The 25,762-nt window shown below is 40.7% G+C and overlaps 1 protein-coding gene across 5 annotated transcripts in view; it reads left to right on the plus strand.

Annotated features, from left to right (window-relative positions):
• ELMO1 (engulfment and cell motility 1) overlaps positions 1-25,762 on the plus strand; it is a 581,836-nt gene that overhangs the window by 287,866 nt on the left and 268,208 nt on the right. For all 5 annotated transcript variants that reach the window (XM_070787263.1, XM_019958763.2, XM_019958762.2 and 2 more), the window contains one exon: positions 7,043-7,147. In XM_070787263.1, coding sequence (XP_070643364.1) covers positions 7,043-7,147 — 105 coding nt within the window. The remainder of the gene's footprint in view (positions 1-7,042; positions 7,148-25,762) is intronic.

The following is a 25,762-nucleotide window of genomic DNA, read 5'->3' on the forward strand; positions in this document are numbered from 1 at the left end:
AAACCAGAGTAACAGGTGGGTGAATGACATTAGAAAGACAAGCAAAGGTGTAGGGGTGTTCCAGAGGCCAGGCAAAGAAGAGAATGTATAGCTCAGAGGGAGGCCAGCATAGAAGCATGGATAGTCTGTTGACCTGAACCCTTAGCATCTTTCTGAGTATTTCTTTCTTGTAGATCCTTTGTGCTTTACCTAAAAGAATCAAATTTTAATGATGTGGAGCTGGAATCTCATGAATTATTTGTGAGCCAGATTTCCCTTTTTCTGTAGTAGATTTGTTCTTGAATATTTAAAACAGTCTTTTTATGGGATGTTACATTTCTCTGATTAAACTTCTACTTGCTAATGGGACCCATCTTCCTATTCTCCAAAGACCTTTTGAACCTAAATAGGAAAAAAAAAAAAAAGCTACAGGGTTGAAGTTGTGACTTTGCTACTTCTAACCAGCATCTTGCACGAATCACTCTCATCTGTAGGCAGAGAAGAATAACATTTACCTCCTTAATAACTTGCCTCATTGGGTAGTTGGGAAGATTAAATTAAATCGCCCCTTTGGAGTACCTGGCACAATGCCCACCTGTACCTAGTCACAGCTATTTTTCTGCTCTTCAATATATTCACCATCTTGCCCACTCTTAGGTCAGATTTAATAAGCTGCCTTCTCTGTATTCATCCAAATTCTTCATTTTTATTGAATTTAATGGAAAGAGACCAAGGACAGAATGCAAAGATTTCTAAGGGCTATGTCTAGGACTTTGGAACAGTCATCTGTGTTGGGGGTCAAATAGTCAGATACTGTTACGAACTTCCTCATTTTACTGTGTGAGGCAGCCAGGTGAGAGAGTGCTGAGCCTGTATCAATTTGAAGAGTGCATGTCCTCCCTAAAGCAGACGTCACTATAAAAGTCCCTGCCAAACCAAACACTTTGATACAGGGAATCAAGGTTCCAACTCCATCAGTTGGTGCGTATAGGTCCCTAGAACTCTCTTGCATTGGGTTACTGTGGCTTTAGAGCAGAGGTTCTCAAAGTATGGTCCAGAGACCATCAGTAACCCCTGGAAACATGTATTAATGCAGATTCTCAGGCCTCAACCAGAAACTCTGGAGGTGGTGCCCAGCAATCTAACTGAACAGACGCTCTATTAGATTCTGATCATGCTCAAATTTGAGACCCAATGATTTGGGAAAGTGTTCTCAATCTTGGCTGGACATTGGAGCTTCAGAAATCCAGTTGCTTGGTTTCCACTTAGCAGATTTTGGGTAGAGCCTGGACATCAGAATTTTTCAAAGCTCCAAAGGGGATTTTCAGGGGCATCCAAGGTGGATAAGTGCTGTTGTAGGAACCTGTTGAAATGCCCACATACCCTTTCTCCTGGGTTGGGAGGCAAGGAGTGGAAGGAATGCACAGTTTGGCACAACTCCCACGTGATCTTTTGCAACCATCAAAACCTGCTTCCCCTTGGAGAACATGACCTTAATTTACCAGCCTCAAGAAATAGCCTTGATGGGGCTTTTCCTAGACTGAATGAATATTCACTCAGTGTGATTTGTTTTAAAGGTTGCTTTTAATGCTATATTTGTTCAGCAAATGTAGGCACTCATATAGCACAAATATTAACTCCTAAATCCTCAAAGGCTTTCTCTGCGATATGCCATCTGGCAGGCATTATTGTAATCATCTCTTTATTATCCACACTAATGAAGGACTAGCATGGCATTGGTAATTGAAAAACACAGATCATTTAAAAATCATTCAGGCTCGTGCCAGCACTGCTTCCCCAACCAGGAAGCATTCAGGAGTAAAAAATATTGACTGATTACAGGTTCCTACCTTCCCCGTGGAGGTACTAATATATATTATTTTCGTCTGAAATTGGAGAAATAGAAGTGATAGGCTTCTAAATTATAATTCCTTTTTCTGAAAAAGGAAATTTCTGTTTTCTGAATAAGAGGCCAAAGCACAAAGCTGATAAACAACAAGTATATTTATAATGTGTCACACCCTGGAACCAGTCAGTTTAAAGCATGATACTCAGGGGATCATGGGACTCAGGGATGCTTAGAGAAGCTGCATGGGACTCAGGGGATGAGTGGATATGGATTCCAGATCTTACTTTGATATTACTTGTGTTATTTGAGATGAGTCATTGCAGTCATCAGTAGGTCTCAAATTGTGGTCCCCAACCGGCAGCATCTGTGTCACTTGGGAACTTGTTAGAGATGCAGATCCTTGGACCTCACTCCAGCCCTCCTGAATCAGAAGGGCCAGCAATTGGTGCTTCAGCAGAGCCTTCAGGAGATTTGGCTTGGATTTCTGCTTAAGTTGGAGCACCACTGTTCACCAGGTGCTTAGTTTTCTTAACTGCAAAATCAGATGACCAGCCTAGCTTATATTTGAAGTCCACAACTCTCCAGTGACCTCCAGTGATTTGGGCCTGGAACATATTTAAAGATTCTCTGTCTTAGACCTTGGATGTGTGATTGAAACAATTCAACTTAAAAAAACTGGCATGAGGATAATAGAAGAGAAACAGATCTCTAGGAACACTAAACACAAACCGTACGTAGGGTGCTCGCTATAAAATAAATCATGCTATCTTCAGTTGGTTGGTACCATTTTCCCAAAGTGAAAATTTTTGGCGCCTTGGAAATGCAAGTGGCTGCTCCCCCTTTCTCCAGAGGCTTAGAGCTGTCTGATGTGATTCAGGGAGCAGCACTTCTACAGGCTCTAACAAATGGCATTTCAGGAGGATGTACAGAGGTACACAGGCTTTGCAGTAAAACAAGGGAAATTTTCAAGTCATTTATCAAAGCACTTGCAGCTTCCATTTCAAGACAGGTGGGAAAAAAATAACATGGAACAAGAAAAGAAAATAAATCTGTATCCAGAGCATCTCATACCTAAGGAAGGAATAGGGGAACTATTGGCCTTGCTGGGTTCTCAGATTATTTTCGCCACAGTATAGAGAGCTCTCAAATGTCTTGGCAAGTAATTCTTATACTTTTTCCATTATCAGAATCTATGCTTGTAAAATAATTTCACTGGCTGTTAAAACCAAAAGAGAAAGAGGAAACAATCATTTCAAGGAGAGAGAGGCTGGAAAAATGAGTTAAAAAGACAGAGACAGAAAAAAACCAGACTATCGTTCACTCACAAGGCAAGTTATTTTTTAATCTAAAATGCAGTGACGCTTCATAATTTAGAGCAAGTCATAGAAAATCAAAGGCAATTTTCTAATTGACTTTGGTTTAATAAGAGCCTATTTTTTGGAGACAATAAGACCTGGTTTATTGAACATGAGAGAGACTCTGGTCTGTTATGTCTGGAAGGGATGGAGAAATTAGAGCTTTTATTGAAAACGATAGATCACAGGCCCACTTTGCCTGAACAAAGCGTTGACTGGGGAAAACTACAACGACTGAGAACCTGCATTGGACATCTTTGTAAAATTTCCAAAGGTGTCTGGTTGAACAGCTACGTGACACTAAAATCCTGGTTTAAAGCCTGTGACCTTAGTTCAGATTCTGGTTCTGCCACCTTCTGGCTCTAAAACTCTGCAACCTATCCAGATGCTCAGTGCCTCAGTTTTCTACCATCAATGGAGGAAAATAATAAGACCCGCTCTGTGGGAATTTTATGAGGATTAAGAGTTAACATCTTCAAGGTGGTTTATATAACACCTAACAGATAGCAGGCATTATTTTATTGGGACTGTTTGCTAAATAGCCACATGAATCTTTAAAAGAGCTATAAAAATATACTTTTTCTTTACTGTAAGACCTTTGAAAGCAGCAGTGCCCTATTTGATACCCCCATTGTGTGCCTAAGGAAGTGTATAATTGACTGAAATAGGTTTCTAGAGGGTCCTAGGAGCACTGTTCAAACAAGACTGATGACCCTTGACCCACAGGGCCTTCTTTTTGGTCAGCTTCACTAACACATAGCTTTGGAGGGTTGTTTAAACTAGATTCAGAGAAACTAATTTCTTTTTCAGATGATTGTCTTTCCATATACTTATTTTTGGAATAGATTCATAGACCAACACTAGAAATAAGTCTGAAGTAAATGTCATGTTTTTCTCTTTTATTTGGCACACTCTCCTTTGTTGGCCCGACCATGCTATGTAGCAGCTAATATTGATTAGCCTACTTTTTTCTCAAGCTTTTCTCAGGCTATATAAAGTATAAATGGCTAGCAGTACCAAAATAAATGCATTCAACATATAAAGGAAAAAAGTAGGAGCAAAAGCATGTGGAAACTTGTTGTCCAAGCAAGACCTTGCCTGCACTTCCAAGTTCAAGTTGCAAGTTCCTGGGCAAGATTCTTATCTCATCTGAGCTGTAGTTTCCTCATCAATAAAATTCGTGCAGCCACTATGGAAAACAGTATGGTGCTTCCTCAAAAAACTAAAACTAGAACTACCATATAACCCAGCAATTCCATTCCTGGGTATATATTCAAAGAAAACTGAAATGCTAATTCAAAAAAATACATGTATCCCAGTGTTCATAGCAGCATAGCCAAGATATGAAAACAACCAAAGTGTCCAGCCACAAACAAATGGGTAAAGAAGGTGTGACATAGATGTAGATATATGTGTGTACACACACACACACACACACACACACATCCATCCATACAATGGATTTCTACTCAGCTATAAAAAAAAAAATTCACCATTTTTTAACAACACGGATGGACCTGGAGGATATGACATTAGTCAGATGGAGAGAGACAAATACTGTATGCTATCACTTATGTGTGTAATCTGAAAAATAAGACGAATGACTAGAACAAGATAGAAAAAGACTCACAGATATAGAGAACAAACTGGTGGTTACTAGTGGGGAGAGTGAAGCAGCGAGGGGCAGAATTGGAGTATGGGATTAAAAGATACAAACCACTATGGATAAAATAAAATATACAAGGACATATTGTAAAGCACAGGGAATATAGCCAATATTTTGTAATAACTTTAAATGTTGAAATTAATATAATGTTGTAAATCAACTGTACTTCAATAAAATATACACCTAAGAAAAAATATGAGATGAATTTTGGAGTATTCTACTCCAGAATTAAACAAAAATAAAACAGCATTGTATTATTAAAAATTAATAAAATGAGGATAACAATAGTGCCCACCACCTATTTATTAGATGAGAGAACCCTAGTGAAACCCAAACTAGTGCTAGCCCTGAAGAGTATTCAACAGATAGTAACATTTTTATGTTAGTTGTGTTCATGAAAATCGAATACATTCAAGTCAAAATAAAAATGTACACATAATGAGGGCACTTCTACCATTCTCTTCTAAAGGACTGAAAATATTACAAGATTTTCACTGCAAGTTACTTTTTAGTCTACATCTTTGATCATTTATTTTCAGCATTTTGGTTCACCCACCCCCTCACTTTTGAATACAGGTCTGACTCTCATACACCAGTGAGTATCAGATTAAGGCTGAATCTCACTGCACTTGATGTGCTCAATGATTTTCATTTTTGTTACAATTTTATTTATTTTATGAAATATATCTTTCTTATCCTAACTAGTAGTACTTCGGTATTTAAAAAATTTTTCAACATCTTAACAAACAAATCAGGTTAAAGTGCTAAAACAAAATATTGAAGTCAGTACATTGGCCCAAATTGCTTTACAGATATGGACAGAGGTTTCTGGAAATTGCGGAACTGTGGCCAGTAGGCAGCCACTGTCCTATAATTTTACATGTTATTAGCTCATAAAACAATGTCAAATCAGCATGCAAAAGATAACTTCTGTGTATTCTTGAAGGAGGTAAAAAAGTGTGGGTTGTTTGAGCAAGTGAACAAAAAATTCTTCCTGTATGTAAAGTAAAAAAAATTACCGTTGACCAAAATTTCTCTGGCATATCAGAGGGTCAGACTGTTTATTAAGAAGTATTCAGGAACAAAATAAAATATATTCTTTCATACAAATTACCTAGATTATGAGGAAAGAGTAGTTTCTTGAATATCTCTTCAGCATTTCTTTTCAATCTCTTTAGCAGAAAAATGACTTCCCTCAAATCATTTGCGTGTGGGCTAAGTTGCTTTCGTCGTATCTGACTTTGTGGGACTCTATGGACCATAGCCTCCCAGGCTCCTCTCTCCACGGAATTCTCCAGGCAAGAATATTGGAGTGGGTTGCCATGCCCTCCTGCAGGGTATCTTTCCAGCCCAGGGATGGAACCCTCAACACTTACATCTCCTGCATTGGTGGGCAGGTCCTCTACCACTGGTGCCGCCTGGGAAGCCCCCCAAATCATTAGCCATTTAGATCTGAATTTTCAAGACAGATGTTGGTAATTGTTTTCAACAGTTGGCTGTGGAAAGTGGTTTACTGCCCTGACTAGGAGTCTCTGGTGGTGTTTACTGAATAATCTTGAGCATATGGACAATTTATTGGGCATATTTATAACTATTGTGTTTTGTTTTTTTGTGTGGTTCTTGACACTGTGTGGGTGACAAGGCCAGAGCACTCCCTGGAAGTAGGGAGATGTTAGGATCCTGTGAACATCTGAATTTTATAGTCATGTGTCTGCAGAGACCTCTAAGTCTGGACAGTTCACAAACACCATGGACTGGTGTGACCATACTTTACCCTCACTCATGAGGATGAGGAAGTTAAGGTGCAGAAAGGTAAATGGCAGACATACAGCTTTATCCCAGGTCTTTCTTCCCAAATACTACTGGTTCCAGTAGAGCACAACCACCAGAAATAACTGTTTTTGCATTATTTTCTTTTCTTGCAGTGTCACATGTCTAAGAATAATCCCATATTTCGATTTTCAGCTGAGTCTCCCAACCCTGTGTCTAGAAGCCGATTTTGACGCACTTGTAGAAAGAAGCCCCCATCGCCACCACAACAGGCTCACATGGAGACAGCAAATGTCCTACTTGATTATTTGGAGCTTGCCCTGTGGTACTTTGTGGTCTTGTGGAGGGAAACCAGACCTCTAGTGGTTGTTGATGAAATCTACTGAAGAACTAACCTGATCAAACCTTTTGTTTTAACCACAGAATCATGTCAACCCCGCCATGGACTTTACCCAGACCCCTCCTGGGATGTTAGCTCTGGACAACATGCTGTACTTCGCCAAGCACCATCAGGATGCCTACATCCGGGTAAGCATGTGGCCTCTTTCAACTGTTGTAGGTTTTCTGCTGAATTTGAATTTCCAACTTGTATATATAGAGGGATTACCCTTTAGATGAGTGGCCCCAGAGTTTTGCTTCTGTTATTTAGTAAAGTAAAAAATGAAAATTAAATGAAATGAACACCAAAGTAGGGATTTTTAACTTTTAGGTTTTTTTCACATGATGACATTTTAAACATATATTAGATACTGGAAAAATATATAATTCAGTTATTTGATTATGGCAAAATCTCTTATCCTTAAATAACAAAGAGAAATGGAAATCTCTTAAGACTTTTCTGACTTCTTGAGAAGAGTCTCAGGATTCTGTCTAGTACTGCTCTGTTCAATCTAATGCTGTAGATACAATAAGATAAACAGAGAAGTGTGGGAGAGATGGGGAGGGAGATGAAATGCCTTCCTGCATTTCATAACAGATTAGTGAAACACCAGCTACCAGAGCAGATTCCTTTGTGGGTGGGGTGAAGGCAAGTTGAAGGTGCCCAGCTCTGCATCGGCAGGAAAGACAGAGTGTGAAAGAACTGGAGCATGGAGACAGTGATAGAGAAGGTCTGCCCATCAAGGCTGCTCCACTGGAGACCCTGGATTTGTGTTGACCTCTGTCCCCAGTCTCTAGAAAGAGGACCACAGTTGGGGCAGGAATATAGATCTATGATTGAGATGGAGGAGGATATGAATAAATGGGCAAGGGCATTGGTGAGTGGTTAAAGTGATGACTGGATATAAACTTAGAAAATAGTCAATGAATGAAAATCCTAATGCATGAAGGCTAAAGCTGAAATCGGAGTAGGATATGAGCCTGTATGGGGCTTCCCAGGTGGCGCTAGTGGTAAAAGAACCTGCCTGCCAATGCAGGAGACGTTAAGAGGTGTAGGTTCGATCCCTGGGTTGGGAAGATCGCCTGGAGAAGGGCATGGCGACCACTCCAATATTCTTGCCTGGAAAATCCCATGAACAGAGGAGCCTGGCAGACTATAGTCCATAGGGTGGCAGAGAGTCGGACACAACTGAAGTGACTTAGCACATGAGCATTTACTCCAGACCTTCTCTGTTGGATCCCTCTTAGCACTGGCTTTCTGGAGACTAGGGCTCAAGACCTTTCACTATTGTTACCTGGTGATGTAAATGTGAGCCATTCCTTTTGAATGGGCTACAGTTTCTTCTCCAAACTAGGGAGCTTTATTCCCCCAGGGAGCATTTGAAAATGTGTGGGCTTTTTTTTCCTTTTTTAGTAGTCACCATGCCCATTGGGGTTCTGCTAACCACAACCCTCTAAAACATGGGACAGTCTGCACCATGAAAAATTATCCTACCCAGTAGTGACTCCTTTGAAAAAAAGCCATGCCAGATCTGAGTTCCCTGTAAGCACTATCAGTTCAGTTCAGTTCAGTTGCTCAGTTGTGTCTGACTCTTTGCAATCCCATGGACTGCAATATGCCAAGTCTCCTTGTCCATCACCAACTCCCGGAGTTTACTCAAACTCATGTCCATTGAGTCGGTGATGCCATCCAACCATCTCATCCTCTGTTGTCCCCTTCTCCTCCTGCCTCCAATCTTTCCCAGCATCAGGGTCTTTTCAAATATTTTAACTTTATGTTTTTCTATATATGCAATTTGACAAACTTTGACTTATATTGAAGCATTATTTATAATTTAATTATATGAAGGATTTTATGAATTTCTCTGAAAGTTTTATGCACTTCTCAGGTACTCGGTCAGAAATACAATTTTCCATAAGAAAATAGTTTTTTCAAAAAAGTTTAATTTGTTTTATATGTGCGTACATTTATTGCACAGATTTTTTTCTAGGAATGTAATTGCTCCCACAGTAAGTAAATTAATATTTTTGAGATACCATGTAGTATGGCCTTAGAGAGTTGAGTGTGAAAAGAAGAAGCCTATTAGAAATTAAATTTAGCATTAACTGATTCATGTTTGTGGATGAATGTTTCTAAAATTAGAATATTGATGCTCAATGTATTGTTAATTGCATAAGGCACATATGTCTCAAGAAGAGTAATATAATATTTTAAGCCCATTTTCTTCGATGTGTTCTCTAAACCATCATAAGTTAAACTAATACCACAGCAACCTGATAGAACTTTATATCTGATAGGAACTTAAAAGAAAATCCTGTTTGAAAGGAAAGTGTGGCCCTTTTCATCCACATGCACTTTACTTTCTGGTTAGACATTCCGATAACTGAGTTATCTGTTGTTTTCTAAAAAGTGTCCCTTCCTTGATGTTTTTTCTGTGTCCTATCTGACTTCGGGGTCATTAACTGCTACTTGGAAAGCTAAAGCTATTTATCTGAATGAAAGGGATTACAGGATCGTATATAAAATCTAAGGCATTTCAAAGGAAGCTTTTCGATTTTTTAAAATGTTTATTTATTAATGTACATATTTTTGGCTGCAGTGAGTCTTTGTTGCTTTGGTCGGGCTCTCTAGTGTGGAGACTGAGCCGACTCTGTGGTTGCAGTGTGCGGGCTTCTCACTGTGGTGGCTTCTCTTGTGGAGCGTCAGCTCTGGCGGCACCTGGCTTCAGTAGTTGCTGCTTGTGGGTTCCAGAACACAGGCTCAACAGCTGTGGCGCACGAGGTTAGTTGCTCTGTGGCATGTGGAGTCTTCCAGATTAGGGATCGAGTCTACATCCTCTGCATTGGCAGGCCAATTCTTATCCACTGAGCCGCTAGCCAAGTCCCTGCAAAGAAGTTTTGTAGCGACTATGAAAGCAGGCTTCTCAGGTAGCACAGTAGTAAAAAATCCTCCTGCCAATGTAGGAGATGCAGGAGGACAAGGTTTTATCCCTGAATCAGGAAGATTCTCTGGAGTAGGAAATGGCAACCCACCCCAGTATTCTTGCCTGGAAAATTCCATGGACAGAAGAGCCTGGTGGCTTCAGTCTGTGGGGTTGCAAAGAGTCAGACACAACTCAGCACACACGCACACACATGAAAAACAGATGTCCCACTGGCAGTAAAATAGAGACAATGAAAATTGTCATTTCAGCAGCTAATTATAGATTTTGGTCTATGAGCTGAGTGGTCTCTTCTGAAATATAAAGGTGGGCTCTTGGGTTTTTAATAAGTTTACATTTTGATAAAATTTGTTTTTTTTTTATGGTAAATTTCCTATCTAAATGCAGTTATTCACTTATTATTTATATCTTTCATTCAGTAAGCATGTATTCTCTACCTGAATATATAGTCTCACTTTTCACTTTGCCAGTCAGATTTATGGCTGAGGTTTTTAAAAAGAATTCTAATGTACACACACACGCATACCCGTTCCTTCTTTGCCCTTGATACACTCCACCACCCTTCAGCTACTGTTTTCCCTCGAGCACTGTGTGTTTTTCCCTGTTGTCTCCTTGCGCCATGTTCTAACTCACCTGCCCCTGACTTTACAACACTTGGCACCCGTCACTTTCCAGAAACTGTTCTCCTGCTACATGAAGAGCCCTCACCTCCTCCTTTGTCTCATTTGCCCTCCCATTGACACTGGGCACTGTTTCCATTGGCTGGTTCTCCCTTTTTTGCCTGCAGCCTATGGTGTCTGTCTTGGTTCTCTCCTTGGCTGTTTTAGTCTCTCTGATGGGTTTCTCTTCTTATCAAATGCGCATGATCCTCATGGCCCAGTCTGTGGAGCACTTTCCTTTCAGGCACTCAGGCTGCGTGCGTTTACTGAGTAACTATCAAATAGCCTGCAGTGAATGAGGAGACAGCAAGTCCCCAAGGAGCAAGTCACTCATGAGTCCTGTCCTTGAGGATTTCACTGTCTACAGATGGCAAGTATGGGGAGCTGGGGGAAGAGATAAATACCAGCACTTTCCAAGCCACTCAGTGGATTTTGATTGGGTATGAGTGATACTGGGGACACAGAGGAGCATCACAAACATAGACGTCAGGTAAGGAGGACTTCCTGTAAGAAGTGGCATAACACTTAGACCTGTTGGGTAGTACTAGTTATCAGGTGAGGGGAAAAGGGTGTGAGAAAGTACTCTAAATGGAGGGAAATATGCAAACAGAGGCATAAAGATGTGCACTTTATTTAAGGAACCGCAAATAGCACAGAATGGTTAAGGCAGGGAGTGGCAGATATGATCATGGCTTGGGAGATAATTGTGGGCTGGTTCGTTAGGCATCCTTCATGTAGTATTAAGTTGTTTAGGCCTTAACCCAAAGGCGGTGAAGAATTTCTGCACTATTTTAAGGAAAAAGAATGAGAGTCGATTTTAGAAAAATCATTCTCCTGCCAGAAAAGAAACGTGAGAAATCAATACTAGTGGTGAAAATGAAATTGGGGAAATTATAGAGAAACGATGGTCACCTGATTGAGGGTAGTAGCCATGGCATTGGGGAGAAGCAGTTTGAATGAATTATTTTGGAGCTGAGATAAATTTGATTCCCTCCAAGGAAGAGAGAAATACTGGCTTGAGTGGATGGACAACGGTGTCATAGATGAAATAGATCTGCACACTGTGAGGGGATAGTCCTTTGGAGACATCCAGACCCTATACGTACATGGGGCATCTGTCCAGGTCTTCGTTTCTAATAGACAGTGAGCCCAAACCTATATAGATACCACATTCTATGCGTTCTCCATTCTAAACTTTCTCTTTTCCTCTCATCTATTCTCCCTTTTTTCTATTCATGTAGATTGTTACAATATTATCTTAATAATCCCTGCTAAAGCCTGCACTCTTTGAACCCACCTTCCAGGCTAGCTGCTAGAAAGATTTTTCTAACCACAGTTCAGAACACTTTGGGAACCACCCCTGGCCCACAACTCTACCTCTGGCACCTGGCACATAGTGGATTTTAATGATTGCTTGCTAGTTGAGTAGTTTCTTTAGTTTTATTTCGATCGTCTCTTGCCAGTGATCAATTCATTTTTATCATCTGGGAATCATGGTCTTTGGTTCTCTTAACAATCATATAAAGGTATATTTTTGCAACATGAATTTATTGATGGGCAGTCTGGTTTTTCATGTATTGTTTGAATAAACTTGGTAACCATGTATTAATGAAAGCAGCAGACATAATTGAATTAACCCACACTTGGACGGGCACAGAACACAAGGAGAAATTGCAAATCTGAGCATCCCACTGTGCCCAGAGTAAAATCTGAAGACGTAGCATGATTTCAGACTTTGAGTCTTATTTACTGTGGGCATAATTGCTTTTTTTTTTTTCTGGAAATGCTTCATTCCCAGAGCCCCCCATCCCACTCCCACCCAAGGCTCTCTGTGTGAGGTGGAGGGTGGGGCTTGGCTCACTCCCGTGATTCTGCTGTCGCTCAGAGACGGATAACTGAGCGTGTCGTGTGTGGTTTCATCTTGCTTTTGCTTTCACTCCCTGGAATGGCAATTCTTAGTACCTTGGAAGAAAGAAGCTTAGTGACTCCATTGGAAATAAAACCTTAGGTCTTAGAACATATATTCTTGCTGTATTTAATTATTCACTGGAAACCACTGAGACCAAATGACTTGTTTTCTTTTGGTTCAAGACTCAGACTGGCTATTGTGGGAGCCAAGATTTAGCCACAAAGCAGGAGGAAGAAACTAAGGATTCCCAACACACAATGGTCAGGTCTGGGGAGGAACTGGGACTGGAAAAAAATACCTGAGAAAAATGCTAAACTAAAGACGTCATTTCAGGATGGAAGTAATTCTTTATGGTGATACTTGTCTTCCGCTGATTGTTCAGAGAAAATAAGTACCTAGTACAGGTTGGGTGACATAAGATGCGCTCCATATATTTAGCTCAATCTTCAAGAAAAGCTTGTGAGACAGATGTGTTATCACATAGATTCAGGTCCTAGAACTTACAGGAGTACTAAGAGCTCCACTAGGTCAAACAGCCAGGAGACCAGCTGACTTTGAACTTCGGCTTTGGCTTCCAAATCTTAGGCTCTTTGCATTCTACAGCCTCCTTTCTCAGGGCTTGGATTGTGATGAATGCAACAGGTCTGTTTTTCCTGACATGATGGGTAAAGGGACAGACTCAGAGGAATGCTTAAAGACACGGGAAGTTGATGGGACCATCAAACAAGTGTTTATATTCAGTTCTGATTTTCCTAAATCTAGCATGATCAGAAGGTTGTTCCTAAAAGGAAGAGAGGTGGCAACTTCTTCCATTTTATTACAGACTTTATATAAATATCATAGTGTCTTTATTAGATTGTAAATCCTTTGAAAACCGAGGCTGTCTTTTTCCTATGTATTGTCATATTACCACATATTTGATTGCTACTTACATCATGCTATTTAAAGGGGTAATCGAGCCTGGTGAAGGGATCACTACAAAGCTTTCCAGATTGCAGATGTGGTCATTAGCTTCAGACTAGTGACAGGAGAAGTGACAAGCAGAAGAATTTCAGAAGGTTCAAAACTTCTTGGCATTATAGCCAAACAGAAGCATGCTGTTCATTAATCCTAGACACTAAAAAAGTCAGATAAGCTATTTAAATATGTTGCAATAACAGCCAAAAGTGTGCAAATGAGATGTTTCTGTTATTGCTTATATCTTTCTCAGAGGGAGACATATTCACACTGAAAATAAAAAACGGTTCATTTTTTCAGCTGCTGCTGCTGCTAAGTTGCTTCAGTCGTGTCTGACTCTGTGTGACCCCATAGATGGCAGCCCACCAGGCTCCGCCGTTCCTGGGATTCTCCAGGCAAGAACACGAGTGGGTTGCCATTTCCTTCTCCAAGGCATGAAAGTGAAAAGTGAAAGTGAAGTCGCTCAGTCGTGTCCGACTCTTAGCTACCCCATGGACGTAGCCCACCAGGCTCCTCCATCTATGGGGTTTTCCAGGCAAGAGTACTGGAGTGGGGTGCCATTGCCTTCTCTGTTCTCAGATACTAAAAAGCATCAAACCAAAGAGAGGGGCTTCCCAGGTGGTGCTAGTGGTAAAGAACCCGCCTGTCAATGCAGCAGACATAAGAGACACCGGTTCAATTCCAAGTTCGAGAAGACTCCCTGGGGGAGAGCATGGCAACTCACTCCAGTATTCTTGCCTGGAGAATCCCATGGACAGAGGAGCTGGCAGGCTCCTCTGTAGGGTCGCAAAGAGTCAGACACAACTGAAGCAATTGCACACAGGCAAAGGAAGAGAAATCTCTTTCAATATTCACATTCAATATCAACTCACTCAGGTTGATGCTGTCATTATTTCCATTTTGTGGATGGGGAAACTGATACACAGGATTACACACAGCTAAGGAAGAGGAGAGTGAAAAAGTTGGCTTAAAGCTCAACATTCAGAAAACTAAGATCATAGCATCTGGCCCCATCACTTCATGGGAAATACATGGGCAAACAGTGGAAACAGTGTCAGACTTTATTTTTTGGGGCTCCAAAGTCACTGCAGATTGTGACTGCAGCCATGAAATTAAAAGACACTTACTCCTTGGAAGGAAAGTTATGACCAACCTAGATAGCATATTCAAAAGCAGAGACATTACTTTGCCAACAAAGGTCCATCTAGTCAAGCCTATGGTTTTTCCAGTGGTCATGTATGGATGTAAGAGTTGGACTATGAAGAAAGCTGAGTGCCGAAGAATTGATGTTTTGAACTGTGGTGTTGGAGAAGACTCTTGAGAGTCCCTTGGACTGCAAGGAGATCCAACCAGTCCATTCTAAAAGAGATCAGTCCTGGGTGTTCACTGGAAGGACTGATGCTAAAGCTGAAACTCCAGTACTTTGGCCACCTCATGCGAAGAGTTGATTCATTGGAAAAGACTCTGATGCTGGGAAGGATTGGGGGAGGGAGGAGAAGGGGACGACAGAGGATGAGATGGCTGGATGGCATCACCGACTCAATGGACATGGGTGTGGGTGAACTCCGGGAGATGGTGATGGACAGGGAGGCCTGGCGTGCTGCAGTTCATGGGGTCACAGAGAGTCGGACACGACTGAGTGACTGAACTGAACTGAACTGAAGTAAGTGCTTGTGCTAGAGCTGAGTTTAACACTGAAGTTTGCTTCCATGCTTCATGTCCATACCCTGTGCCTTTTAGGGGTTCGTAGATTCATATAGAGGTTGCAACTGACTGTGCGGACTGTGGGAAATCAAGTAAGTTCTAAGGATGTATTTTGCTCACCTTACACAGTATTTTTAATGAAGAGAGAATTTAAATTGCCTGTGGCAGGGCCTGCACTCTCTCCAAAAGAATTGCGAGCTCCAGGACTCCCTATTACATTCTGTCTGGCTGCTTTATGAAGTCTAGTTGTCTGCCTGCTGCCTCAGGGACCTGACGTAGTAGCCATGATATTAGCGACCTTTGTGAAGTTCTGGGTGCATTGTCATCACACAGTGGATGCTCAACGTCTCTTACTTGACTTTTTCTTTTCCTGGTGCATAAAGTTATACTTGGTTCACTGTCCTGTCTCCTGGGGGCTTCGTATTTCTGCGCTGAATGTTGTCTTTCACCTTGTTGTCAGCTCCTGGAGAGCAGATGCTTCATCCTGTATTCGGTATTTGTTCTCTTGCTGAGAATAAAGGACTTTAATTTTAACCTCCCAAGAGTAGAGGAAAAGATTAGGCATGGTTCTCAAATTCTCTGGTTGTAAATATTAAAGAAAAAAAGGCATCAGATATTATTATAAAAACATGAGTCCAGTGTCTGGGGGCTTTCCGCACAGTCAGCCCTCGGTGCTGTGTGTCAGACCACGCAATGGAATTCTCGCTGCCCGCAGCCTGCACATAAAGGGGCACAGAAACTGAGTATCCCTCATGCACTAACGGGGTGCTGATGGAGGCAATGGTGAGCCTTTAAAATAAATCAAGGAACTTTTAACATTTCAAGGGGAAAATTGGCAGTTTCCCAAGTGGCATAATTACAAGACAGTGTGTAATGTGTAATTAAACTTAACTATGAAGTAAATGATTGGAATAAAGCTTGGTGGCACATCATTTTTTTTTTTCTTCCCCTAGTGCTGACAGATCCCTCCCTCCCCTTGTCCCTGAAACGGCTTTACAGCAGCAATTGCCCCTAATTTTTTTATTTTTTTAATGAAATTATATGTTGCCAGTTAAACACAGAGTTTTCATGTAAAGGAACCTTTTTTATTAGAGTGATATTTTCCTTCTAGGTGATCTGGGGCACAGAATCCATAGGATAACAAGGACCTCAAGGCAAAGCCTTGCTGGGACTTTAATCTTTGTCTAATTATTCATTTAAATACTTTATTCTTTACTTTTTATTTTGACTCTTTCTTTGACCAAGTTCTGCAGCCTGAAGGCTTGTTTTTGTGTACATTTTTTTCATGTTTTAAAAATAGTGGCATTAATTTCATTGATTGTGAATAACCAAGCTGTTCCTGCCAAACAATCAGGACCCCTTGAGAGTGTGAATATATGTGATTAGATTTACTAATTGCACTGGAAAGCAGAATTTCTGACTTCCAAAGCCAATGATTTGAATGGAATACTTCAGGCCTCAGGATGAGATCATTGTTCAGCAGGAGCTTGGTTTTATCTCAGACAACCCATCATCTTAGGAATGAAGGCTGGTTCCACATCCGTGAACAATTGCTAGATATAGCAGTGCATGTGCCCTGAGTTCTCACCGTCTGAGTTCTTTTGGTACCTACTTCAGTAACTGGAATCTGAAGCAGGTCTAAACCTGGTAGTTACATGTTTTATTTTCCTCTGCACCAGCCCAAGCTGGGTATTAGGTTTAGAACTTTTTACTTAGCTGTATCTAAAGGGTTTTTGTTGTTGTTGTTTTTAAACTGTAAAACATAGTGGGATTTTAAAACATGTGGATGGATTGCTTGATTAAAAAAAAAAAATGTAACCAACCAATAGAAGGAACTCTATGCAGTTGACACAGTACAGACTAGGCCTAGTGAACTGCAAGGTTAGAAACTGCAGGCAGCCTCATGTGTGGGTGACGCTGTGCTCATGAGGGTATCAGCCAAACCCTTAGTCAACAGGGGCTGTCCTGGGTCCATCCTTAGACCCAGCCGTGTCTTCTCATTCTTTCTCACATCCGTTCTTTCTCAGTCCACATTGTCCATTGTTTGTCTCATTATTCTAGTTAAACAAATACATTTTTATTGAGTACCTGCTCTGTGACAGGTTGTCTCCTTTCTGCTGTCATCAGCTAAGTTCCCCTTTTAATTATGCACTTTCTACCTTCATTGTGGAGGGCTTAGTAGCTGCTGTGCTGGGGGTATGGTGTGGCCTCTCCTCTTTCTGCTGTAGTTGCTGTGCCACTCTCTAAAGTTCCAAGAGCTGCTATTCACTTTTGCCTGTCCCTTTAAGAGGTGAAAAGTTTCTGGGAATCCCCTCTCTTCTGTGTATCTAAGTGGAAAGTGTTATAGGACTCTTTAGCTCTTTAAGTTATTTTTAAATAATGGACGTTATTTTTAAATCAGTTTTAGGTTTACAGAAAAATTAAGCAGAAAGTACACAGAGCTCCCATGTATTACCCCCTCAGTCCCTCTCCCACACATGGTTTCTCATGTTATTAACATCTTGCATTAATGTGGACTTTGTTGGATTTAATGAAGCCAATATCCTACAGTCTTGCTATAATTGACTATTAGTTCCAGGATTTTTTTTGTGTGTGTCCTTTGAAAGATTCTGGATAAATAATCATGTCATTTGTGCACCAACAGTTTTATTTCTTCTTTCTCAATCTGTGTACTTTTCATATCCTTTTCTTATCTTATTGCATTAGCTAGGATTTCCAACAAGATGTTGAATAAGTCAGAAGGAATATCCAGCCTTAATCCTGATGTTAGGGGGAAAGAGTTAAGTTTTTTACCATTAAAGATGTTGTTAGCTGTAGAGTCTTTATAGATGTTCTTTATCAAGTTGATGAAGTTCCCCTTGGTTATTAGTTTGCTAGGACTGCCATAACAAAACACACGGTGGCTCAGACAATAGAAATATATCCTTTAACAATTCTGGAGGCTGAAGGTCTGAGGTCGAGGCCAGTGGGTTGGTTCCTCTTGAGGCCTCTTTCCTTGGCTTGCAGACAGGTGCCTTCTTACTGTGGCTTCCTGTGGCCATTCTGCTGTGTACTCACATCCCTGGCGTCTCTCTTCTTCTTATAAGTATCTCAGTTTATTGAATTTGAACCCCATGCTAATGGCCTCATTTTCTTGCTGCTTTAAAAGCTTTATCTCCCAATATAATCACATTTTGGAAGACCAAGGGTTAGACCTTTAACATACACACTGGGGGAGGGGGAGATACTGTTCAGTTCATAGCATTCTGTCTACTTTCTACATTCCAGGTACACATTCCAATCTCTGGGTCTGGTATAGGCAGACCTCATTTTATTGCTCTTTGCAGATATTGGTGGCATTATTTTTTTAACTAATTGAATGTTTGAGGCAACCCTCTGTCAAACAAGTCTATCAATATTTTTCTAATAGCATCTGTTCCTTTTGTGTCTCTTTGGTAATTCTTGTAATACTTCAGACTTTACAAGCTTTTTCATCATTATCATATTTTATAATATATAATATGTGATCAGTCATCTTAGATGTTACTATTGTAATAGTTTAGGGTTGCATGAACCATGCCTGTATAAAATGACAAACTTCAGCAATAAATGTTATATGTTTCCTGACTGCTCTGCCAACAGACTATTGCCCATCTCTCTCCCTTTCCTTGGATGTCCCTACCTGAGACCCAATAGATTGATGTTAGGCCAGTTAATAACCCTACAATGGACTGTAAATGTTCAGGAGAAAGGAAGTGTTACATGTTTCTTAGTTTAAATCAAAAGCTAAAAATAATTAAGCTTAGTTAGGAAGGTATATTGAAAGATGGTGTTGTTCAGTTGCATATCTGACTCTTTGTGACCCCATGAACTGCAACATGCCAGGCTTCCCTGTCCTTCACTATCTCCCACAGTTTGCTCAGATTCATGTTCATTGAATCTGTGATACTATCTAACCATCTCATCTTCTGCTGCCCTCTTCTCCTTTTGCATTCAATCTTTCCCAGCATCAGGGTCTTTTCAAATGAGTAGGCTCTTCACATTCAGGTGGCCAAAGTATTGGAACTTCAGCTTCAGCATCAGTCCTTCCAATGAATATTCAGGGTTGATTTCCTATAGAACTGACTGGCTTGATCTCCTTGTAGTCCAAGGGACTCTCAAGAGTCTTCTCCAGCACCACTATTCAAAGGCAGATAGGCCAAAATCTATGCCTCTTGAACCAGTTAGTCAAGTTGTGAATGCAGAGAAAAAATTTTTGAAGGAAATTAAAGGTGCTACTCACATTAACACATGGATCATAACAAAGCTAGACAGACTTATTGCTGATATTGGCAAAGTTTTAGTGGTCTGGATAGAAGATCAAACCAGCCACAACATTCCCTTTAAGACAAAGACTAATTCAGAGCAAGGCTCTAACTTTCTTCAATTCTGTAGAGGCTGAGAGACGTGAGGAAGCTGCAGAAGAAAGGTTTGAAACAAGCAAAAGTTGATTCACGAGGTTTAAGGAAAGAAGTCATCTCCATCAAAATGCAAGGGTAAGCAGCAAGTGCTGATGTAGAAACTGCTGCAAGTTATCCAGAAGATCTAGCTAAGATAGTGAATGAAGGTGACTATACCAAACAAGAGATTTTTGATGAAGACAAAATAGGCTTCTGTTGGAAGAAGATGCCATCTAGGACTTTCATAGCTAGAGAGGGGAAGTCAAGTTTCAAAGAACTCTCTTGTTAGGTGCTAATGCAGCTGGTGACTTGATGAAAATGCTCATTTACCATTCTGAAAATCCGAGGGCCCTGAAGAATTAGTAATACTAAGTCTACTCTGCCTGTACTCTATCAGTGGAACAACAAAGCCTGTATTGCAGCTTGTTTACAGCATGATTTCCTGAATATTTTAAGCTTGTGTTGACACCTGCTGCCCAGAAAAGAAAATTGCATTTCAAAATATTACTGGTCATTGACAGTTAACCTAAGAGCTGTGGTGGAGAGTAATGTTTTCATGCCTGATAACATATCATCCATTCTGCAGCCCATGGATTAAGGAGTAATTTCCATTTTCAAGTCTTATTATTTAAGAAATACATTACATGAGGCTACAGTTGCCATAGACAGTGACTCCTCTGTTGTTATCTCTAAATTGAAATTTTTCTGGAAAGGATTTGCCATTCTGGATGCCATAAGGAAATTTTGTGATTCATGGGAAGAGGTCAAAATATCAACATTGACAGGAGTTTGGAAGAAGCTGATTCCAATTCTCATGAATGACTTTCAGGAGTTCAAGAGTTCAGTGGAGGAAGTAACAACAAATGTGGTGGAAATAGGAAGAGAACTAGAATTAGAAGTTGAGTCTGAAGATGTGGCTGAATTGCTGCAATCTCATAATAAACCTTTAAGAGACAAAATCCTTATGGATGAGCAAAGAAAGTGGCTTAAGGTGCAATCCTTTGCTGGTGAAGATGCTGTGAAGGTTGCTGAAATGACAACAAAGGGTTTAGAATATCATACAAACTTAGTTAATAAAGCAGTGGCATGGTTTGAGAGAACTGACTCCAAGTTTGAAAGAAGTTCTACTGTGGGTAAATGCTATCAAACAGCATTGCATGCTACAGAAGAATTATTCATAAAAGGAGGAGTCAATCAATGGGGTCAACTTCATTGTTGTTTTAAGAAATTGCCACAGCTACCCCAGCCATCAGTACCACCACACTGGTTAGTCAGCACTCATCAATATCTAGGCAAGAACCCCAACAGCAAAAAGATAATGACTCGCTGAAGGCTCAGTTGCTGGTCAACATTTGTTAGCAATCAAGTATTTTTTTTTTAATTAAGATATGATTGTTTTTTTTAGACACATTGTTTTTTTAGACACAATGCTATTGCACACTTAATAGACTACAGTATAGTGTAAACGTAACTTTCATATGCACTGGAAAATCAAAAGTTTGTGTGACTAGCTTTGTTTTGATATTTGCTTCATTGCAGTGGTTTGGAAGCAAATCTTTAATATCTGTGAGGGTTGTCTGCACTTGCTGCTTCCTCTCCAGGGAATCTGCTCCCCTTTTAGGGGTACCTTTGCTCTCACTTCCCCTAGATTCAGGGTGGCCTCGTCTCACCACCAAATATAAGATTGTAATTTCATCTTTTTTTCCCCATCCACCTTCCCTCCTTTGTTTTACTCCAAGTGTAATGCTGTTTACGTACTCTCCAGCACTTATCTGTTAAGTGGGTGTCTGAATCGAGTGGGTGCTTGTGTTCTGCCTCCTGGCCAGATCACCAGTCACCCCAAGGTAAGAAGCCACAGAGATGGGTTTTTATCTGGAATATGCTAACTGCAGCTGCCCTTCTGTCCTTTGTCCATTCTGGAATAGAAACCAAATTAGCAGTTATACAGGTATGCCCCAAAATGGCCTTGCCTCAGATATGCTGATGCTTATACTTGGGTGAATCACTGCTGACTTTCATTTTTAAATTGTATTCATGTGACTTCAGTCCAGCCAGTATCAGCAGCCTGACTACCAAATCAGAAAGCATTTTGTGTTGGTATAATAGAATTTAGATGGTAGTGTTCCTGAATGTCCCATTGTCTTCAGTAAAAATAGCTTTCCCCTTAGGAACTGTGCAATACACCTGGTACACTCAGAAGTATTTGACATTGTCAGGTAGCTTTATTTTTGATCTCAATTTTATCAATTTTTCCTTTGTCTTGAGGAAAAAGACTAAGACTCCAAAATTTAGGATAAATCATAGACAGTATTTTTCTTGTATTTGATAAAGTAGCTGAAGCACTATTAGTAACAGATATAACGGCCTTAACAGCTTAATTTCTCTCTGACTTATCGAATGCTATTCTGTAAATAAATACAAGGGTCCTTATACTTGGAGGCTTTTAGAAGACACAGATACATGTCATTCATACCTGTCCCTAAACTTGTGATTACCAAGATCAGGGAAGTCAGTCTGGCGCACTTTCATTTCTTGAATGGTGATGTTTCTGTGCCACAGGGCTCTTGCACATGCCATTCCCACTGTCTCAGCTCCACTTTTCTCTGCCCATACTTCCTTGCCCACGTAACTCTCATTCTTTAGTACTTCATCCTCAAGGCTCCTCTTTTATTGATTTTCTTTCTTTGTTACTTCCTATAGAGCACTGACTCAATTTGGAATTCTATAATTACATGTTTTATTATTTAATTGTCATTTCTCTCAAATAAGACAATTTTGAGCAGGGACCTTTTTCCCCTAGGAACCTATTGTCAGCAAAGCTGAGGAACTGACAAAAGGTGATTCTGAGCAGGAAGAGAGAGGCCCTGAGTGATATGAGACTTTGTTTGTACTAGAATGCCTTAGAAGTGGAAAGAGGAAGAATGAAGCTTCTCTGAATCCAGAATTTTCTTAATTGAATTTAGTGATTTGTACCTGGGCTTCCCTGGTGGTTCAGATGGTAAAGAATTTGCCTGCAATGCAGGAGACCTGGGTTCAATCCCTGGGTTAGGAAGATCCCCCGGAGAAGAAATGGCAACCTACTCCAGGATTCTTGCCTGGAGTGGAGGAACCTGGTGGGCTATAGTCCATGGGATCGCAAAGAGTAGGACAAAACTGAGCGTACTTACATAGGAATTCTTCCCTTGAGAGCCTATAGGGGAACCACCACCCCCCGCCCCCACTCTCATCACCATCCCATCCCATGAAAGGTGCAGCTTTATAGGACTCAGGAGTGGCTGCTGCCATGGGTGGGGAGGCAGCCTGGAGCTGTGGGGTAATTGGGACAGGTTGGTGCTTACTAATCACTTCCTTTTCCTGCTGGGAAAAATGTCAAGGACATATAGATTTTCCTTTTCCATCCTAGGTTCAGATGGGTCCTATGAATTATTTTTTAAGACTATATTTTTTTTTAGTGCAGTTTAAGGCTCATAGAAAAATTGAGCGGATGGTACAATGATGTCCCATGCATACCCTGCCCCCACACATGCACAGCCGCCCCCACTAACGACATCCATGTTTGAGTGGTACTTGTTCCAGTTGATGAACCTGCACTGATGCATCGTGATCACTCAAAGTCCATAGTTTTCATTACAGTTCATGCTTGTTGTACATTCTGTGGGTCTGGATAAATGTATAGAGACATGTATCCATCACTATGGTATTATATAGAGTATTTTCACTGCCTTAAACATTATCTGTGTTTTGCCTCTCTTTCCCCTCACTGCCCTCATCCTCCCCTGGCAAGAATTGATCTTTTTACTATTGCCATAGTTTTATCTTTCCTAGAATGTCATGTAATTGAAATTGTGAAAATCATGACTTTATCAGATTGGCTCCTCTCACTTAGTAATATGCATTTAAGTTTCTTTCATGGCTTTTCATGTCTTGATAGCTCATTTCTTTTCAGCAGTGAATAGTATTCTGTCATCTGGATATATTGCAGTTCATTTATCCCTTCACCTACTCTAAGACATCTCAGTTGCTTCCAAGTTTTGCCAATTAAGAACAAAGCTGCAGTAAACATCTATGGATAGGTTTTTGTATGAAGATAAGTTTCCAGCTCCTTCAGATAAATATCAAAGAATGTGGTCATTGGACAGAATAATATGAGTATGTTTAGTTTTATTTTAAAAATCACTAAACGGTCTTTCACAGTGCCTGTACCGTTTTGCATTTTCACTAGCAGTGTATAAGAGTTCCTATTGCTCCATATCCTCACTAGCATTTGGTTTTGTCAGTATTCTGGATTTTGGTGGTGAAATGATTTTAATGGTAATTCTCTCCCATTGCCTTGGGGAGTATAAAGAGATACAAGCTTCTTGGATGGTGGTTTATATCAGTAAATATATTTTAAGCAAACAAGCTCTTTTGACTTAATTCCTTTTCTAGTAATGGACTTGAAGTGAAAAGTTAGTGAAAGTGTTAATCGCTCAGTCGTGCCCGACTCATTGCAACTCCATGTACCGTAGCCTGCCAGGTTCCTCTGTCTGTGGGATTTCTCAGGCAAGAATATTGAAGGTGATTGCCATTCTCTTCTCCAAGGGATCTTCCCCACCCAGGGATCAAACCCGTGCCTCCTGCATTGCGGGAAGATTCTTTACCATCTGAACCATCAGGAAAACCCTACAGGAAATAATTTTATAAGTAAGCAAAACAATTGCTGTGCAAGATGTTTATCATTAGCTTCAAATAACATGCAGTTTAGAGGACCTTTGGTTAGCAGGAGGTGTCTGCACACGAGTATGAGTAAAGGAACAGAATTTGGCACCCATGTAAATGCAAATACAGCCAGGCAGCTGCATTTCTTTGCCTTGGCAGCTTTAAGTGCATTAAGATTTGTGTCATTTTTTTTTTTAAAGAAAGGATTTTGAAATGAAGGAAAAAATAGTCTTTTGGGGGCTATAACAACTGGGAGGTCATTTATCTCCCTAATACTTACACTCTTAACACTGTCATGTAAGCTGATTGGAAACAAGAGCAGCCACCTTCTCTTTGGTCCCCACATGTACCTCAGGTGGCACAAGAGGAGCTTGGTTCATTCCAAAGGGCAGTTTGGGGCTGGTCAAGGTTGCTTCCTGGGAAAATCACAAGCATTCATTGCTTTAGCCTGCAACACTGTCTTCCCCTCTCCACCTATATCTTCAGCGATCTTTGTCAATTGTACAGTAATTAGAAGAAATTTCCCTATTAATCTTGCTATAAAGGAATACTTTGAGTCTTTTTTTCCCCCATTTTTTATGTTTTACCTGGAAACATCATAAAAAAGTGGGTGTCCTTCGCAGCTCAGTAGTAAAGAATCCGTCTGTCAGTGCAGGAGACACAGATTCGATCCCTGGGTTGGGAAGATCTCCTGGAGAAGGAAATGGCAACATACTCCAGTATTCTTGCCTGGGAAATCCTATGGAGCCTGGCAGACTACAGTCCATGGGGTCGCAAAGAGTCAGACACAACTTAGCAACTAAACAACAGCAAATCATAAAATTAACTTAGGGACAGGCTCATCATCAGGCAAGCAAATTGGGGTTTGTATGGAAAGACTATTTCCAGGAACAGGGGACTTAGAATCAGAGCTGGTGCCCAATGTGCACAGAAGAGAAGGAACCTATGGGAGCATCACTACCTCGGAAACAGGAGTAGGCTTCTCTTTCATGACTTCAATTTGGAATGCTGGATTTGAAGGCCTTGGAATGTTGCCCCAATCACCTAAACCCAAAAGGGGGGATTCTGTGCCACCCCTTCATGGTAACAGGAGGGTGAGAAGTGGAGCATGGTGGGTATGTGGAGGGCATATTCCTTTGCTATGGAAGCTGGTTCCCAGACACATCACAGACATTTTTTTTCTGCTGGTTTTCATTCTCAGCATTTATAGGAAGCGTTTATAGCAAATACTTGCCAAGTGTTTTCCATAAACATGCAACTGAGGACATTTTTCACACATTCCAACGCTCTGTAAATGTTTGTTTTCACAATGCACAAAGAAGGTGAGCACACAGTTTCCCTGAGCAGACCTTTGAAATGTGGGCTTTGGTCCAGAGAGCATTCCCTTCTGAGTTTGTCCTTCATCTGCCATGTTGGCCGTGCACAGCAGTAGTTCCTCAAGAGAGTTTCTAAATGAAGTTTCCTCCTCCGCTTAGATT

The sequence above is a fragment of the Bos indicus genome, chromosome 4 (genome assembly GCF_029378745.1).
Source record: "Bos indicus isolate NIAB-ARS_2022 breed Sahiwal x Tharparkar chromosome 4, NIAB-ARS_B.indTharparkar_mat_pri_1.0, whole genome shotgun sequence".
Classification (NCBI taxonomy): Eukaryota; Metazoa; Chordata; class Mammalia; order Artiodactyla; family Bovidae; genus Bos; species Bos indicus.